The sequence below is a fragment of the Carcharodon carcharias genome, chromosome 13 (assembly GCF_017639515.1).
Source record: "Carcharodon carcharias isolate sCarCar2 chromosome 13, sCarCar2.pri, whole genome shotgun sequence".
Lineage (NCBI taxonomy): Eukaryota > Metazoa > Chordata > Chondrichthyes > Lamniformes > Lamnidae > Carcharodon > Carcharodon carcharias.
The window spans coordinates 125332846-125353559 of NC_054479.1; the positions used below are offsets into that span (position 1 = coordinate 125332846).

General features: G+C 42.5%; 1 protein-coding gene across 1 annotated transcript in view; it reads right to left on the reverse strand.

Annotated features, from left to right (window-relative positions):
• Positions 1–20714, reverse strand: part of tnpo3 (transportin 3) — a 61588-nt gene that overhangs the window by 33329 nt on the left and 7545 nt on the right. The window contains exons 2-11 of the mRNA XM_041202987.1: positions 18774–18974; positions 15639–15712; positions 14877–15033; positions 11680–11823; positions 10595–10770; positions 7889–8027; positions 5278–5424; positions 4143–4250; positions 2763–2854; positions 789–928 (exon numbers count right to left, since the gene is read on the reverse strand). Coding sequence (XP_041058921.1) covers positions 789–928; positions 2763–2854; positions 4143–4250; positions 5278–5424; positions 7889–8027; positions 10595–10770; positions 11680–11823; positions 14877–15033; positions 15639–15712; positions 18774–18974 — 1378 coding nt within the window. The remainder of the gene's footprint in view (positions 1–788; positions 929–2762; positions 2855–4142; positions 4251–5277; positions 5425–7888; positions 8028–10594; positions 10771–11679; positions 11824–14876; positions 15034–15638; positions 15713–18773; positions 18975–20714) is intronic.

Here is a 20714-nt window from a genome sequence, read left to right on the forward strand (position 1 = left end):
GGTGAAAGTAGATTCATTAGCAACTTGCAAAAGGAAATTGAATTTTTATTTGGAAAGGAAAAATTTGCAGGGCTGTGGGGAAAGAGCAGGGCTTAGTGGGACTATATGGATAGCTCTTACCAAGAGCCGGCATAGGCACAAAAGACAGAATGGATTTCCTCTGTGCGCTATTTTTCTATGGTCTGTAACTGTGGGTTATGATGGAAAAACGATCAACCAGGGCTTAAATTTCAACCTCAAATTTCTATCCAAAAAAACTCGAGAGGGTTTAAAAATGATGCACAATAATGCTATTTGGCTATTTATTCACAATATAGTTAGCTGAACCAAAAACTATTCCCAATTACAAAGCATTTTATCACTTTGAACTCAAAGTACTTCACACAATCAGTGACTTTCTGAAGTGCAGTCAAAGGAGGTAAACTATTATACACCAGTAACATCCTACAAAGAACTGAGAGATGGGGTCTGCCAAATTATACTATTTACAGCACAGAAACCAGTGTTTATGATCCACACGAGCCTCCTCCAATCCCACTTAAATCAAATCCTGACAACATCTCTTTTGATTCCTTTCTCCATCACCTACTTGCCTACCAATTAACCTGTTTCTTGGCTAGTGTTGCTTGAATGACACTAGGAGAGCTCATTGCTCTTCAATAGCACCTTCCAAACCCATCAGGCAGAAAGAAAATGATGTCACATAACATATTACGACAAAGACATACACAGCATACAAAAGCAGAACTTTACCCACCACAGTTGCAGCACACAATGATATTACATACCTAAGAATCTTGGATTTCTATCAACAACCTCGTTCAGTTCTCCGACCAGTTCAATGCTAGTGAATCGGACTGCCATGTGCACAGTGTCTGGGAGCTGAACTACAGCCTCAAGTACTTCAGCCAAGGTAGGGTTATTGTCACTAAAACAAAATAAAAAGCATAGAATGAATTCTGTTAGCAAACAGGAACTTTGTTTTTCTACCTTTAATCTTTTGCAATGGTTACGTAAATAATCTTATCATAAAGTGCCTCATCATGTCTCAAAAACTACCAAAGCCCATCAGATATACTGAATTTACTTTCAAGTGCAGTAACTGTTAGGTTCAGAGGTGCAGAAAACATTTTGCAGATAGTGAGATCCCTCAAACAGCAACTGGATAAATGACTAGGTAATCTGTTTTTGGTGATCCTGGTTGAAGAGGGAACATCTGGAAAACTCCTGAAGATTCTCTGAATAGTATCACGAGATCTTTAATGTCCACCTGAACAGATAGATGAAATACAGAGCCCTTTGTATAACATAGCATCTTTAGAGTAGACTCTGTGACAAAGTAGCATACACTGATTGCTGCACTGATGTGTCAAGAGTAGATTGTGTGCTCAAGTCTTTGAAGTGGGACGTAAACCTAGAAGGACAAGGGCAGCAGATGCATGGAAACACCACCTCCTGCAAGTTCCCCTCCAAACCACACACCATCCTGACTTGCAACTATAATCGCTGTTCCTTCACTGCCACTGGATTAAAATCCTGGAACTCCCTCCTGAATAGTAATGAGTGTATCTACACCACATGGACTATAGCGGTTCCAGAAAGCAGCTCACCACCATCTTCTCAAGGGCAATTAGGATTGGGCAACAAATGTTGGCCTGACCAGCGACAACCACATCCCGTGAAAGAATAAAACTACTACCTTTGATTTCAAAAAGCGACCAAGAGAGATACCAACTGAGCCAAAAAGACTATTAGAGAATATCTTAAATTTCTTAGGCTTTTATTTAACTAAAGTCCCAGAGTTCCATGGTTCACAACAGCCTAATAGAAGCACCAGAGCTGCCTCAGCCCAGAAACTACTGGGAAATCCACACAGCCAGCGGCCTGGTATTGAAGGGGTGAGTAGAATTGAACTTAAAGTGAGCGCCTCTTGTCTCCCACCCAAACAACTTGACCATGAGGCTTAACAGCTAAATGTGAGCCTATCTTCAACTCATGTCTACACAGGCACAATCCAGCCGGGTATCACAAGACAATGGTCAGGACTTACGATCTGGGCTGCCTTATTTTGAGCTACCATCGCAACCTTATCCCTAGAAAATAGGTGCATTTTGAACAAAAAGTACCTCTCTCTTGACTTCCCCTTCCCTTTCTTTGGAGAAAAGGGAACTTCAAGTTAGCCTAACAAAGCCTTAAAGATTGTGAAGGGACTTGAAGCTGATTTCAGCAAGTTGCTCACTGAGTCACAGAGTTTAAAACCCAAGAGACACACGTTAAAAATTAATTTGGAGTAAGAAGGGTAAATCAATTCCATCCAAACATTCACAAATCCATGGAATAATTTATAAGATAGGACTGGAGAATAAATGGTGAAAAATTATTTCCAGTAGGGCATGAATTCAGGAATAGCACGAAAAACAAAGAGGGGAGATAAACAGTTAATGGAATATACTAAGGTAAAAGCAAAATACTGCAGATGCTGGAAATCTGAAAAAAAAACAAAAATAGCTGGAAAAACTCAGCAGGTCTGACAGCATCCGTGGAGAGGAAGACAGTTAACATTTCGAGTCCGAAATGTAATGGAATATACTATGTGTCTTGAAGCAGAGTCAACTGCACTTAAGAGGAAAAATGAAAAAGAAAAAGGTTTTAAAAGGTATGAGGAAAGAAAACAACTCATTGTTGGAGAAGCAATACAATGTTCCAAAAAGCACTTTTTCTGCAATGACATTTCCAGAATTCTACAATTTTATTCTACTTACGGATCTACACTTTTTGCTATGGAAGCCATGATGAAAAGGACAGCTTCAGTGATCTCCCAGGATGGCCCACTGTCTTTCAGTGTGGAATAAAGCTTAGGAGATGAATAAGACAATACAATATAATTAAATAAATTTACATAAAAATACTTTTAGGAACTCGAAACAGGAGTAGGTCGTTAAACCCCTTGAGCTTATTCCACCATTCAATTAGAACCCTCTTTTAATTCTAATTATTTTGCGACTTGAAAAAAAGAAACAGATAAAGGGCATTGTACTCACAATGTGCTCTTCAAAGGACATATATACTCTACCCCATTATGGGAACTAGTTACCCATTTAGTCACCTTCTACATGCAAATTTAGCCTTGCAACCCTCCAAGCCTTCTGCATTGCTCCAATTCTGGCCTTCTGGCATCCTCAATTTCCTTTACCCCACCACTGGCAGCCATGCTTTATTCTGTCTCAGCTCCAGAATCCCCTCCCAAAATCTCTCCACCTCTCATCCTTTAAAATGTACCTCTATGACCAAGATTTTGGTTACCATTCCTAAAGCTTCCTTCTTTAACTCGGTGTTAATTTTTATCTGATTCCACTCCCGTGAAGCGCCTTGAGGCATTTTACCATGTTAAAGGTACTATTTAAATGCAAGTAGCTGTTACTCTAACATGCACTCCATTCATCTATTTATTCCCCTTCCATCGCCCAAACACACTCTACCTTATCATGGACTCTATTCACCCAATGATTTTATACAGCACACACAAACTCTCTCTCTCAACACACTCGGGCCTCCAAATGACAGTGTATAGATTCCCTGGTCAGTTGTAGTGAAGGAAGTATTATACTGTTATTATAAATGGGTCAATATCTGCTAAAATAGCGAGTAAAAGCTTCATACAAGGTATCCACACATTAAGGTTTGTACGTCGAGGCTTCAATCCCTTAAGGAGAATTTTTTTTATGTTTTCAATTTTCTCGTCTGAATGTTCTGACTCCTAACAATTTAATTCTACTAATGGCAGCCTTTCACCAGTACCTCACTACAGCATCTTTCATGTGGGAGCCAGAGTACTGATTGGGGGAGAGAAAAATCAATCAGGGTTTCTCTACTAATTGTTATCCAGTGACCTCTGGACATCTGACAAGGACAAGATCAGGTTCAGCCATGATGGCTCCCATAGCCAAACAGCCATACCATCATGATCTAGACCATCAGGTGAAGGGTGATCAATCGAGAAAATTACTGCAGAGTATGCAGCAATTATTGAATCTGGCCCTTGTCCAAGTCAGTACCTTCAGAGGTCAAACCTAAAGCTCGCACACAATATTTCTCTTAAATTATGATCCCTGTTCAGCTTCTTCCTGAATCTAGTGTGTCACCTGTGTGAAACATTCCATCGAACCAACCAGGAATATCACATCCTTCACAAGATCAGACACTCTCATCCGGAACTCCCCAAAGTCATCTGAGTCTTCTGGAATTCCATCCTGCAGGTAAAAAAGTTAGCACAAGGCTTTAAAACAATGAAGGTGCCCATGGGGTAGAAGTAAACAAGCTAATTAACTTGGGCAATGGTCATAGGACTAGAGGACAGAGGCATATAATTCACAAGCTTTTACTTGGGTGGAAGATAGAAGAATCCTCATTTCACTCTCGCAGGATAATGAATGAGTGGAGTAAACTCCAAGAGGGGGGATTCAGGGTCAAGTGCCACCTTTAAAAACGGAGCTGAACCAATATCATCTGCAAAGGGGGAACTGAAGAAGTGAAAGATATTGACACCCACAGCATACATTTTTTTCACACAACCTTCTTCCATAGATTATATACAAATCTGCCTTATCATGGGCTACACCCACCCATTTAACTCCTTCCACAAACCAAAGAAGTTGCTACTCATTGTTTAGCTGCACAAGTCAGGGTATTGTCCCCAACATGCTCATTTTTTTTTTTAAATACTGCATAATTAGCTCCTGAGTCACAGGGACAAAATAGTTCTGGACTTCGATCCATCAACATTGCTGAGTCAATAGGGGAGTGACAGTTGGCATCAATAATTATGGGAACGGGATGCAATAATTATGGGAAGGGATGAAAATAAAAACATCAGTGTCTCCTACCCGACCACACCAGTGAACCCCTGCTGGAAATTATGGAAATGCAGATATGGGTGAACACAAGATCAAGCTGAGCTTGGCTGTTTTTTCCCTCAATTGAATAACACCTTAAATACTCACTATTTAGGCTTAGAGATAATTTGGGAAGGACTCCAAGAGAGTTGGGCACATAAATGGAAACTCACTGACTCACGTAATCAGTTTCTTTAATGCAGCAAAGATCCAATGTCTCTAGGTTACACACCCCAGGTCACCCACAGCACCGTGGCAATTCCTTCCTACTTGTTATGAAGTCACACCATCACACCAATGCTCCTTCACATAGACTCCACTGATTTCCCATCTCAGGAGACTACTCCGGTTAAAAAGGTCATGCATGAATTCCTGAAAATCTTACGTGATCTGGTTCTAGCTGGCAATGCCGGGCCAGGGCATGAAGCAGCCGCTGAATGTATGGACGAAAGACAGCGTGACGCGATGGGTCATTCATTTTGTAGAGATGCTCTCCCAATCTGTACCAGAAGTTAAAACTAATCTCCGCTACCTGGATAAACAGAAAGGACTCATCAACCAGAAAAGTAGGGCAGCGACTACTTAAATACAGTTTACAGTTCCTCCAAAAACACTATTTAGACAACACAGAAAAACTAATCAATAAGCTACACACATTACTTACGAGGGTTTATAATCCTCCTGAGCTCCACCAGTATGTCCTCATTTCATCCTTTCAAATTCTCCTACCACTACTACAAGTGAGAGTTTTGTAATCACCTGTGCTACTGCACTAGGGCTTCAGGACAATCTAGGTTTAGAATTCAGGGCAGCATTGAATGAATGCTGCATTGTTAGAAGTGTCATCTTTCAGAAAATACATTAAACCTTTGTATGGATCGTCTGTTTAGGTGAATGCAGGTGATCTGTTAGAGCAATTCAACAAAAAAACTGAAACGTTTTTCCTGAGCACATTAGGGAACAATTCCACCTCAATCAAAAGCAGGTTATCTGGTCAGGGCTCACATGCTGTTTGTGGGATTTTACAGTAATCAAAATAGTTGTCGCCGTTGCTGACATAATAGTCACAGCACTTCAAAGTAGTGCTTCACTGGCTGCAAAGCACTTTGGGAAGGTGCTCTATCAATGCAAGCTCTTTCTTTCAATACACTGTTACACAGCTCAAAATTTTCGCTTCAGATACAACTCAACTTTAGCAAGCCACAATCTGTTCAGCCAGAGAATCAGCTGCAATGAGAATCATTCGCTCCTGCATTGTAACCACAGGTTACATTGTAAACCCCAAGGATTTATCTTTGGCCCCATCCCATTTCTCATCTACCCCTGGTCGATATCACCCAAAAATACAGCATCAATTTTCACATGTAGGCTGATGACATCCAGCTCCACCGCACCACCACCTTGTGACTTCTTCACTATCTCTACGTTATCAGACAGCTTCTCTGACATCCAGCCCTGCATTAGAAGTTTCCTCCAATTAAATATTGGCAAGACTGAAGCCATTGTTTTCTTCCCCCATTACAATCTCCATTTACAAAAACTGACTCCATCGCTCACCCTGGCAAATGTCTGAGGCTGAACCAGACTGTCCAGAACCTTGGTGTCACATCTGACCCAAAATGAGCTTCGACCACATGTTGTGCCATCACTAAGACCTTTGTAACACCGCCCGACTCAATCCCTGCCTCAGCTAATCTGCTGGTGAAATCCTCAACCGTGCCTTTAGACTTGATTATTCCAACATGCTCCTCACCAGCCGACCACATTCTTTCCTCAGTAAACTTGAGGGCATCGAAACTCTGTTGCCCATGTCCTCACTCGCACCAAGTCCCATTCACTCATTACTCCTGCATCCACTGACCTACATGGGCACCCGGTTAAGAAAGTCTCTTAAATTTAAAATATTTATCCTTGTTTTCAAATCCCTCCATTACCTTGCGACTCCTATGGTCTCGCCACTCCTTACCTCTGCAATCTACACAAATTCTGGCTTTTTGATCCAGATCTTCATTGCTCCATCACTGGTGGCCATGCCTGCAGTGCCAACACCCCAAACTCTGGAATTCCCTCCCCAAAATTTTTTGACACCTTTGCTCTCTTTCCTCCTTTAAGGCATGCTTTAAAAGCTACCTCTTTGAACAAGCTTCTGGTTATCTTCTTATTTGGCTCAATATCAAACTTTGCTTTGTACATTCCTGTGAAATGCCTTGGTACATTTTGCTATGTTAAAGGCACTATATAACTACAAGTTGTTGTTGCTGTTGAGTCCCTGTGAACTTCTGTACTGATAGTACTGAGTCTTCCTGTCCTGCTAAGTAACCAACATCACTGAAAGGTTATCTGGTCATTTATCTCATTGTTGGTTGTGGGACCTTGCTATGTGCAAATTGGCTGCCATGTTTCCTGCATTACAACAGTGGCTACAGTACAAAAATGCTTTATTGACTGTAAAGCACTTCAGGCTGTCCTGAACGCATGAAAGGCACAATATAATTTAATACAAGTTTGATCGTCTGTAAATACACATCTAAAGCACACACAGAAAAGATTTCTTCAAAGCAAAGGGTTCAGATTTCCATAGCTCAGTGTTCAATTGCACTCCAGGTTGTGGGGCTGTCACAAAGTCTGTCCTTGGTCTATAGCAAATTAGCTGACCTCAGCCAGGACAAAGAGGAGTGCACAACATTTTATTGCCAGGGATAGAATAGAAAATTTCAGTAGATTCTCCAACCCAGTGACCCCCTGCTGGGGATGCCCATCAGGGAAGACTGCATCATGTGTGATTAAAGCTGAAAGCCCCAACATCGCGCCCCCAAGCTCAACCATGTCTCCTTGGCTGGGGTACAGGAGGGCAACTGATGTCAAAAGAAATCTGCCCATCACAGGCCCCTGTCTTCAGAAGAGAGGGGAAAGTGTAATGTGACCTATCAAAATTGAAACAGTAAAATCATTGCCAGGATCTGCCCACCACAATGTGACCAGGACCCTCTCCCTACCTCATATTGCGCGTGCCCTGCACAGATCAGTAATAGTTCCAGCGTCCGCAGGTCTCCGAGCCCTTGCCCTGGGGTCTGTACGATTGTCTCCAGAAACGTCTCACACAACTCGGTAAAAATCCGACAATAATTCAGAACCCTGTGCAGAGAAAGAATGACTAGAGATCAGAATGGGATGCAGAGTAAAATCTGGTCCTTTCAGTTTCCTCTTTTTAAAAAATGAATCCATGATGAGACAATTAGGGTAGGGTAGAGAGAAGTACAATTAGGAGGTTCATTATTTTCCAGAGGACAATGTGACATATTCAGCACTCTGATGCTCTATTAATTAGAAATGCTACATGGTATAAAATATTCAAAACATAAGGTTCCTCCCAAATGAGCTGGTCTCAACCCTGGAAGCAGCTAGGTGCTACATTTTGTTTACTGCCTACAGGCTACGGCAATGAGAATCAAAGTTCCCCAATCCACTGATCCTGCCTCATCCTCATTCCAATTGCTGGAAAGCAGATGCACATCAAAAGGGTTGTTCACTGTCACCATTAAGAGTCATGTGTGAATGACTAGTTGAGCTTTTAATCCATTCTTGTGATGTTGGTGTCATTGGCAAGGTAGTGAGGTGGTGGTGGGAGTGGTTTGATGTAATTGAGTGGCTTATGTGGCATTTCAGGGGACAGTTAATAGTCAATCATGTTGGTGCAAGTCTGATATAGGAGTCACATATAGGCCAAACCAGGGAAGGACGACAAGTTACCTTCCCCCACAAAAAAATGGCAGATTTCCTTCCTTTGGAAAAATCCAACAGTTTCTTTCACTTATGCTGATGCCAGCTTTTTTATTCCCAGATTTTCTTTCTAAGCTGAATACATATTCTCAAAATGCCATGTTGGGATTTGAACTCTCATTCTCTGTACTTTAGTGCAGTCTCTGGATTACTAGCCCGGTAACATAACTATTAAGATTATTGAAAATGAGACGGCAGGAAAGAGAACACATCAAAGGGAGATGGCAAGGGTATGTCTAGTACAGACAGCATGTGAAGAGAAAGTAAAAAAGAGTGAAGGAAGAGTGTATCAAAGGGATTGAAGGTTGAAAAGGGAGGGGAAAGAGAGGAGATAACAGCTGCCATTGAAAGATCATGCAGTGAAGGAACAAAACTGTGCATTTGAAAAGGAGAGAGCACAATCGAGCATGAAAGGGAGAGAGAGCTCTTACAAAAAGCAGACTGCAGCAAAGAGTGTGGGGCAAGCACACATGTCCAAAAAGCAGAAATCAAGCATGTGTGTGTGTACAGAAAGAAGGAAGACAGAGTGTCCATGTGGGTATGGGGAGGAGAACTACAGCATGCAAAGGGTTGCAAGAGTTCAAGCAAATGTTATCACATAACTGAGAAGGAATAATATTGGCCCTATGACCATTTTTTTTTACACCACGTTTTATACTATTTCAGGATAGCCCCTCAAAGCCTTACACCATCCCCACATGGAGACATATTCCCATCCCTTCATCATCAGGCCAAATTCCAGGAACTCCCTACCCAACAGCACTGTGGGAGAACCTTCAACATACAGACTGCAGCAATTCAAGAAAAACGCCCACCACCACCTTCTCAAGAGCAACTAGGGATAGGAAATAATTGCCACCCTTGCCAGAGAAATCCACATACCAAAAATATTTTTTTTTTTTTAAAAAAGAGCAGACTGAGCAATAATAGAGCAGGAATGCTTGCAACCAATCTGTACGGCCAAGCAGGAGGACATGAGATCAAACCGTCTACATATGACTGGAAAAAGTCAATGCGAAAAGAGAAGTAATTTCAAACTGCCTGAAGTTTATAAAAACAAACAGTGCTGGAACTGTGGAGCAGATCAATCTGAATGAAAAGACAGGATAGAATTTCTGATGCAGTTTTTTCAAATTGGTTTGGCCATTTCCCAGTTTCTAGTTCTGATGAAGGATCTACACCTGAAATGTAAAACTGTTTTTCACTTTAAGCTGATGCACCAGCTCTGTACGTTCAGCCTCTGCCATTTTTATTTCAGTTTTCAAACATTGAGATTGTTTCCCCTTTCATTCAAATTCAACCCCCCTTACATGCCTTTTTCTGAATGCACTTTGCTGAATATGCTAAGTTCAGGAAAATTGGCACTGGGTGGTGCAGTGGACTGAATAGGAGGGGAGGAGATGGTGGAGTTGCATTGTACTGATATTAGCATCTGTTGCTGTCAATTCCACTTCATGCACATTATCACATTCAGCAATTGCTTTCTCAATTTCTCTCACAGCCCTAATACTTGCCACCTTGCCCCTACAATCTACCTCCACCAGTCTTACATTCCAGATTACACCCATCATGGTATCAGGTCGAACTGTGGGAGGTGGCAATCATTTGTATTTTCTGTCAGTGATGGCTCAATTGCAGCAATCTAGTTGACGATTTAACTATTACAGGGACATACCCCGTCCAATGGTGAGCCTCATGTCCTAAAGACTCAAGTAACATGGTTTCTATAAGTCACCACAGCCTCCAGTCTCTACAGCATAGATACAGGAAGAGAAATGCAAAAGTTTGCTCTTGCTTTCCACCACGTGCACAATAAATCCACTCCAATTTACATCAGGACCACGTGAGGGACGAAGGAAGTTATGTTGCCAACATCACATTATAACAAAGCCTTACAATGATTAAATATACAAGATCCTTACTTGTCAAGGTCCTCACGTGCCACAGCCATGTGATATGCAGATTCTAGAGTTAGCACACCCTGGAATAGGTGCAGAGCTAGAGGTAGGGTTGTCTCTACATTCTCAATGGCATACAGTGCCGAACAGATACAGTCTGACGCAGCCTCGTGTAGGTTTGTTGAGGTATCATCACGTTGCTGAAATAAAAAGGCAGCGCATCAGCATTCCTGAGTTAGCATGGGAGAAACCAGCCAGGGATTCCACTCCTGTTTAAAAAGCAGCGACCCTCAATGTCAGTACTAGGTACTAACATGTTTGTTACTGGGCTTAAGTGCATCACTTGCACTAATGTCCATGATTTCAGCCAAGTAACAGAAGAATAAGGAAGAACAGAGCAATAAAATGTCAAAGCGACCCTAGATGATAACAAGTTGACATCAGAGACATTTTCTTTTAAGGCAGGCATCATAGAGACACTAGAATGGGGGGGCGGGGGGAACTTCTAACAACCAAAAAGTAATTGTACACAAACTTTTGGCATGGGATTCTTACGAGGTTATGGTTCTACATACACTGGAAGTACTCCTTTAATACACTAGCAACCAGTCATTATGAAGGAGTCTAAACAGTTAAATGCCAGTGGGCCATTTGACTGCTGAGCCAGGTCGTACCTTCATTTAATATCTACGCCTTCCACTTCCGAGCAGGAAACCCTAGGCAGCAGTCTGGGACTCTTCCTAATTCAAGGAAACTGAGGCCAATTGCAATACTAAACATCAAGCTCAGATTGACTAATTGGCCACTGAACCTGCGTTTCTTAAACAATGGCCTTAGTATTAGAATGCCCAGTATCACACCTTCACAAAGTACTTCAGTGAATTTGTTTTGTTAGCTGTCTCAATACAAACCAATTACTGTCTGTTCAAGTCAAATTACCAAACCATTATACACCTGTGAAATTATTCTTGCTCATATATTGCTTGCTATAATAAAGTCACTTTCAAACATTGGAAATGGAGTTTCAGTTCAACACTCACAGATCCTTCAGACTTCCTCTATTTCAGCGAACCATACAGAATACTGGGCAGCAAGCCCCATACACTCACCAAAACCTGAAAAAGGATTAGTAGCAGTCGGTTATTTGCCATGAAGTTGCTGTCCAACACACCCAGGTTAAACCAGCTCCCCAAGCACCGGAACACCTTGATTAGAGTCTTCTCCTCATTGCCGCTACGTTCTGTACAGGCTGTCTGGGGAAAAAGAGATGGCTATTATGAATTTTCTTTACGCAGCAACAGATTTTGCTCCTCGGTTAAAGATCTGGATCCCTGCAGGACTTACAGCTTCAGTGGCGCTGCCAGCATTCCAGGACCTCAACATGGCGATCACTCATGTATGAGTCTCAACATTTTGTCCTGGGCAAGTTGATCAATCATCAGCAGTGGGTCATCCTATCCTCACACATATATACTTAGTAAAGTACAGGATCAAGATTACACAGAATATACAGTATGACGACTGCTCCTGTCGCTTCGACAGATGAGTATACAGCATCGAGACCAGCCATTCAGTCAAAATAGTCCATGACAGCATTTAGAGAACACTCATTTCTCGTCCCATTCTTCCTCATCCAACTATCAAATGAACCCTCAATTCTCTTCTCCCTCATACTTATTTTCCTTGTGGTAGTAAGTTCGACATTCTCACCATTCACTGGTAAAGATGGAATTAATATAAAAAGTTCACCATCACCTTCTCAAGGGCAACTGGAGATGGGCAATAAATGCTGGCCCAGCCAGCTAAGTCCACATCCCAAGAATGAATTTTAAAAAAACCCTTACCATCCCTGACCAGTTCCACCATTCAGGTACATCATGGTATATCTGTATCTTATCTCATTTATTTAACTCTTAGGAAAGGCAAAACATTTACTCATCTTGGTTCCATAATACTTAACTACACCTAACAAAAATCTAACAACTTCAGTTTTAAAATTTGCAATTAACTCCCAGTCTCAAAAGCTTTTCTGAGTATTGGAGGGTGGGTGAAGGGAGTTCCAGATTTCCTGACATCACCATTGAACTACCTGGCTCCAATTTTAAGGTTATCCCCTTTTGTTCTGGACTCCCTCACCAGAAGAAATAGCTTCTCCAAAACTACCCTATCGAATCCTTTAATCATCTTATACCCTTAAATCAGATCACCCCTTAACCTTCTGTAATGAAGGGAGTGTTTTTTCAGTTTCTGTTCAGATCGACTGCAAATATTGAAGTTCCAGGACTGGAAGGACTCCTGGAAATAGGGACAACACAAATGGTTTCAGCATTTCTGCATTAGATAGTGGATGGAAAAATCAGGCAGAAGGAAAAGCAGCCAGGGTTACTGATCACTAGTCAGTGACCCCAAGGCTTTATATTTAAAGTATTATGATACTCAATTTTTCACCACTCATGGCCCTGAAAGCCATGGTTCTTAAAAGAAATCTGCCTCCTTCCGTCTGTGTCTCAGCCTTATTTCATAGCCTTCAGGTGTTGACCAAAGTGAAACTCAGGGCAGTTCCCTCTGATCTATTCTCCAACAAGAGAGTAATGGTGGGGGGTGGGGTATGTTTACTGGGAGGCAGGGTTATTGCAGTAATGGAAAAATATTTGCAAGTGTTGGCTGAATACATTTTCCTCTCTTCCTTTGGGTAAGTGACTGACCTGGCATTGCTTGTAGAAACTTCCTTGCAGGATCATGGGCACAGATTCATATGCCCTTCTGCTCCACAGGAGGTTTCTGTCCTTCCTGAGCTCGCCTTAGTGCACCTGCATCACCTCATGCTACAACCCTCAATATGCTTCAGACTGACTCTTAGCGAAGACAGTTCTTTGGGATTGTGGCCCTCAACAGACCTCCAAACTTGCACAGCACAAAGCACTTTTGCTAGTTATAACCCGAGTTTAGAAGGACAAAAGCTTTAACTATATTGCTAGGTGATTTTCACAGTTCAACTAAATATAATTTCACATAGCCACAGTAACACTACATGCAGTGTACAGTTCCCTAATCAAGCTATTAAACAGCAGATTCTAAATAGCACAGAGCAAAGTTAGAAATAGGATGGGTGTGAGTGCAATAAAGAAAAAGAGAAAAACAAAGAGAGAAAAATAAGTGGCAATGAGGGCATTTGAACTGCTGTTTTTAAAACAGATTTTGTTTGGAGGCGAAGTATTTCTGTCAGGGTAGGAGAGCCCATTATAACAGCGATGGCATGGGGCTCTTCATTCAATCATGAATCTTGCACCCATCACTGTAAAAAGGACTCAATACTTGCCTGAAACGCCACCTATTTTCTGACATTTTTAGGACCTGGCTTAGTTTAACAGGCAAATGAACAAAATGCAAACATATTCAAATTCAGTCACAAATACAGACAAGTTACATTGCATCAACCCACAGGCCCCGAGAGCACTGACCAAGGTTAGTGTCCATCACATAAACGTCTCCACAAGCAGCACGCCTATCCTGCCATTCGAGGGATAGTTTGAGGGCTGAATTATGAGCAAAGATTGGGGAGGTCTGGGTTCTTTAGCCTTGAGAAGAGGTGACAGAGAGGAGACGTGATAATAATGATGCTAAATCAATATTGAGCACATCTAAAACTCTGCTGTCTGTATCCTAACTAACATTAAGTCCCGCACCCCTATCACCCCTATCTTGGCTCCTGGTCCAGCAACCTGGTTCATAAGGCCCTGCTCTTTCCTTATGTTACAGTAACTATTGAAAGCAATTCAATGGCTGTGAAGACTCTTTGGGACATCCTGGGGACATGAGAGGCACCGTGTAAATGCAGCTTCTTTCTTAAATATAAAACTTGGAAGAATAGATGCCAAGATTAATTGTTGACAGATCAGCTACTGCAAAGCAATTAGAGAAGAAACTTAGATGACTCTTCCTTTACCTTGCATGCTGAGTCACACAGATGAGAAAGCTGCCAGGTTTTGAGTTAGCTGGTCTTAGCCACAGAGCCAGCTAAGTTGATACAACTGACCTCGTTGCCCAGGGCAAAGGAGGTGAATAAATTGGGCGAGGTTCCCTCTACTAATCTCTACGCCGTTACTCCAACTAGAGTTACACATGGAGGTTGGGTGAGGACAGGATAAGGTTTGGTTCAGATTTGCCTTTTCAACCCCTCCTACCCCTGGCCCCCATCAACACTCACTCCCCTCACTATAGTGTGGGGGGGGGGGGTTTGCAGAAAAGTAAAATGTACTCCCTTTGACCATTCTTTTCCTTCCAGGTATTAACGTTATGTACATACCAGCAGTGATACCACTGTGCTTGAGGAGTATGCCAGGTCCTCGATTATTTCAGTGCGGCGGTTGGCTCCAATTCGAAGGGACCGGCTATGAACCTCCTCTGGAAGCACGGTCAGGATTTCCAATAGGAAGGAAAGGGATGAGGGGTCATTGCTATACCTGAAATTGAAGGCATGATGGGTCATTGGTGAATTGGAGATTAAACACAGACAGAAGCAGCCAAGTCGCCCAAGTGTATGGACAACAACACAACAGCATTTGTCCCCCAAAAGAGATATGACAACTTGACCAACATTCAATTTTTTTCTCCCATATGAAACGAGACCTAAACATAACCGTTTAAAAGCATATCTCTCCAGCATCATCAGCATAAAGCAAATTTTGTCAGGGAGATCTCTGACAGAAGTAAATGCTTCATGTTTTATAGCTACATTTTCACTGACTAGCTGAGCCTGAAATCACATTGTGTCACTTTGGACTAGGAAACTCATCCTGCAGAACCAAGATACAGGAGCGCCTTTGATCGCATCAGTGTTGGAAGGCCTTGGCGTACATACAGTTCTTGAAAAAAACAACACGGGAAGTCTGCAGCAACAGGTTGCTGCACACCCACCACCTTTACAGTGAAATGATATATGGATGGGGGAAGGAATTGTGAGAAACAGGCTTGAATTGGTAGTGATCGTCTTTGGCTAACTAGTACTGAGAAGAGAAGCGACTCCTCTGCTCTTATATTAACATGCCCCAAAACTAAAGACACCTACTTTTCAGTTAGCATTTGCACACATCCTTTCCACGAGGCCATTTGCAGGGCAAGATCCGCAATCGCCAGTGCCAGCTGGGGAGAAGGGAGAAAGAAATTGTGTTTCAGAAACTGCAACCCAGCATAAAAGTTCATCAGTTCAATAATTGTGTAGAAGAGAGGCTAAGGGATTGGAAAAGCTTTAACCATCTGCACCCTCACAGGATACAGTCCTGACAGAGATTCTGGACTGCAGCTCATCGCATGGCAAATTCCCAGTCTTACCAAAAGTTCAGCTGAGTGGCCAAGCCCAAGATGGTGGTGAGAAGTTCAGAGGACAATTCAGTATTAGTCTAAAGGCTTCTCCGTGTGATAGTAGAGATTTGCTGTTTACTCGTCGGAGTTAACATTTCCTTACTGCTGAAACTTAGCATTCCGCATAATTTAGCAGCGTAACAGTCAGTGTTCACTGAAGGGAACTGGGGAGAGGCCGGGGTATCTTACTGAAACAATTCATTCTGGGGTGAGTTACAATGGATTTCCAGCATTCACAGGATTTTGTTTTTGTGTTCGAGTTACAATGGAACCGTTTGCCTCAATGTAAAATACTATTCTATGACTTTTGTGCATTCTGTTCTTGTAACATGTCTGGTGCAATCTACATGCTCATCTCTAATTGCTCTTGAGAAGGCAGTGGTGAGTTGACTTCTTGAACTACTGCAATCCAGATGGTGTAGGTACACCCAGTGCTGTTAGGGAGGGAGTTCCAGGATTTTGACCCAACAACACTGAAGGAGCAGCAATATATTTCCAAATCAGGATGGTGGGTGGCTTGGAGGGAAACTTCCAGGTGGTGGTGTTCCCATGTATCTGCTGCCCTTGTCCTTCTAGATGGTAGTGGTCATGGGTTTTGAAGGTGCTAAGGAGCCTTGGTGAGTTTCTGCAGTGCATCTTGTAGATGGTACACATTGCTATTACTGTGCGTCAGTAGTCGGAGTGAATGTTTGTGGAAGGGGTGCCAATCAAGTGGGCTGTTTTGTTCTGATGGTGTCAAGCTTCTTGAGTGTTACTGGGGCTACACTCATCCAGGCAAGGGGGCAGTATTCCATCTCACTCCTGACTTATGCCTTGTAGGTGGCTTTGGGGATTCAGGAGGGGAGTTACTCGCCACAGGATTCCTAGCCTCCAACCTGCTCTTGTAGCTGCTCTTGTATTTATATGGCTAGTCCAGTTCAGTTTCTGGTCAATGGTAATCCCCATGATGTTGATGGTGGGGGATTCAGCAATGATAATGCCATTGAATATCAAGGGGCAATGGTTAACTTCTCTCTTGTTGGAGATGGTCATTGCCTGACACTTGTGTGGTGCGAATGTTACTTGCCACTTGTCAGCCCAAGCCTGGATATTGTCCAAGTCTTGGTGCATTTGGACTTGGACTGCTTCAGTATCTGAGGAGTCACAAATGGTGCTGAACGTTGTGCAATCGTCAGTGAACATCCCTACTTCTGACCTTATGATGGAAGGAAGGTCATTGATGAAGCAGCTGAGATGGTTGGGCCTAGGACATTACCCTGAGGAACTACTGCAGTGATATCCTGGAACTGAGATGACTGACCTCCAACAACCATAACCACCTTTCTTTGTGCTAGGTAATGACGCCAACCAGCAGAGATTTTCCCCCCAATTCCCATTGACTCCAGTTTTGTTAGGGTTCTTTGATGCCACACTCAGTCAAACACTGCCTTGATGTCAAGGGCAGTCACTCTCACCTCACCTCTGGAGTTCAGCTCTTTTGTCAATGTTTGAAACATTTTACTTATCTCTGCCATCTACCTACCAACATCCCAGCAATCCCTTTTTAGAAATTCTCCAGCAGCTGTGATGGGATGTGAACTTGTGTCCCTGCAGCACCAGTCTAGGCCTCTGGATTATTAGTACCGTAACATGACCACTACACTACCATCCCCTTCTAAACCTACTGCACCTGGTATTCCCAGGCAGTCACCCATCCAGGTGCTAACCAGGCCTAATATTGCTTAGCTTCCGAGATCAGATGAGATTTAGTTTTCAGAGTAGTATGGCCATAGGCAGTCAGAGTGTGAAAATTTAATCCAGAAGAACGCTACTCCTATACCACCCAAGTCCTGGAGCAGTCTTGAACCCAGACCTTCCCCGAGTGAGCTACTTGATGTTCCAAATCTGAATATCAAAGCTGCTGTGAAAACTCTGAGCCGAGTATAACTTGAACACACAACATACCTGGTCTGGAGTCAGATGCGCTACCATTGTGCCACAAGCTCCTTTTTATATGTGCTCAAGGTACCTAATCATTCAACATGCTCCACCTGATTATCATACAAAATTGGAGCAGAAGTAGGACATTTGGCCCCTTGAGCCTGCTGCACCATTCAATAAGATCATAGCTGATCTATTTGTTTCGAATTCCACATTCCCATCTACCCCAATAACATTTGATACCCTTGCCTAACAAGAATCCATCTACCTCTGCCTTAACAATATTCTTTGACCCAGCCTCCACCATCTTCTGAGGCAGAGTTCTAAAGTCGCACAACCCTTGGGAGAAAAAATTTCTCCTCATCTTGGTGTTAAAAGGGGGCCCACAATTTTAAAACAGTGCCCTCTAGTTCTGGACTCACCCACAAGAGGAAACATTCTTTCCACGTCCAACTGTCAAGACCATTCAGGATCTTATATACTTCAATCAGGTCACCCCTCACTCTTCTAGACTCCAGTGAAAACGAGCCCAGTCTGTCTAACCCTTCCTCATAAGACAACCTGCTCATTCCAGGTATCAATCCAGTAAACCTCCTTTGAACCACCTCCAACGCATTTACATCCTTCCTTAAACAAGGAGACCAAATCTGCACACAGTATCCTTAAGCTGAACAATACAATTCACAAAATATTAACAGAGCCCATACTCACATAGGATCAATGGAGAGGTGGACAAGGGAAGTGCCACCTTGCATCAATCTGGGTCTTCTGATAAGTGAGGAAGAAAAGCAAAACAGCAGTTTTTATCTCATGGTCAAGAGATCAGTTTAGTATCGCCCCCATTAATACTTACACAAAGGTAACCTGTACCATGGAAGTCAGGGAGATGAGTTTGTCTACCCCTGCTTAGTCAACAACTCACCTGTGTAACAATCACAGGAGACACATCCTTCAAGTTTTGAATGTGGGTGAGCAGAGAGTCTCGTAGAGACGAATGCGTTTCAGGTGGAAGTTCATTAAATGACGTCTGAATTTTCATCTTCATCGTTTGCGCTGCAAAGTAGCAGAGCTCCACCTCTTGTTGCAACTGGAGCAACTGATCCGCAATCTCCCAAGCATACATCTGAAGGAGGAGGGGAGGGGAGGTGGGGGAGAGAGCCAGAGCCAGGACAGGGTGGGGAGCGAGAGCCAGGGACGGGGTGGGGAGCGAGAAAGGTGGGGTGGGGAGAAAGAGAGAGGGAGAGATTCAAGGTGTAAACAAATTTCTGGACAACTTCTATTTTGACCCAACTGCAAAGTACCAAATACTTACAGTAAAATAAACTGGATTATTTTTGCACGGCTCTATTTTCACAGGAAGAAGTTAAAGGCAAATCTGTGTACGTCAGCATTATCTGAAGCACAATTGTGCTGGATGATAACAACATGACATTGATGGGGCTTTAGTTTTGGAACAGATGGACACAATGCCCATGAAAGTAAAACCTTTGGGAGAATAGCCAAACATGCAGGACATAAAAAGGACTATTCTTTTATACACAATTAAGATTTCAGCAGAAGTCTGCCATACAGCCCCTTTCCCCTATACCAATAGCCTGAATGGACTGAACATCTAACTCCCAAGTAAATGGCTTGATTAACTCTTATAGTAAAGCTTGCAGTAAAGCCAATATAGCCCTATAATGGTGCAAAATCAACCTTCCCTGTTATGCATATTGTTTAAAACATAGTAATAGGAGCCACCGTTGGATGGCAATCATTATTATAGAGGACCAGTTCACATGCCAGCCGCCAGCATATTTCACGAAATAAGGATGAGGCAGCGCATCTTTCTGTTCATAGCTCATCCATCCAGAAAAACCTAGTCATGCTCATCAGAGTGTCAAACTGCTTCTTAAATGATCCCAGGCTTTTGCTTTCATGATCTTACCTGGCAGTTCCTTCCAAGAGCTGTCTACTGTGTGAAGCAGTATTTCTCAAAATCCATGGGCTTGAGCACAGAATCTAGGCTGATACTCCAATGCAATATTGAGGGGGTGCTGCTCTGTGAGTGGTGCTTGCAAATGAGACATTAATCTGAGGCCCCATCTGCCTTCTCAGGTGAAAGCAAAATACTGCGGATGCTGGAACTCAAATAAAAACAAGAAAATGCTGGAAAAACTCAGCAGATCTGGCAGCAGCTGTGGAGAGTGAAACAGATTTAACATTTTGAGTCCATATGATTCTGAAGAAGAGTCATACAGACTTGAAATGTTAACTCTGTTTCTCTCTCCACAGATGCTGCCAGACCTGCTGAGTTTTTCCAGCATTTTCTGTTTTTATGCATTCTCAGGTGGATGCATTTTGAAAAGGAGCAGGGGAGTTCCCCCAGTGCCTTGTTCAATATGTAATCCTCAACATAACTAAAAACAGGTTATCTAGCCATTATTCCATTACTGCTTATGGGACTTTGCTGTGCACAAATTGGCTACCATGTTTTCTACATTATAACAGTGATACGATTCAAAAAGTACTTCACTGGCTGTAAAGGCCTCTGGGGCATCCAAGGTTTTGAAAGGGATGGATGACTTTCTTTATTAGTATTAAATTTGTTCATCACAAAACAGTTCGACAGAATTATTCAGACACTATTAGTATAATACCGACCATGGTTATATTTCCTGGAACTTAGAAAATTAAGATGTTATTTGATTGCCGTTTTCAAGATATTAAGAGGAACTGATGGAGTAGAGAGAAACTATTTCTGCTGGTTTAGGAATCTAGGATGAGGGAACACAGCCTAAAAATTAGAGCCAGACCTTTCAGGAGTGAAGTTAAGAAACACTTCTACACAAAGGTAGAAGTTTGAAACACTCTTCCACAA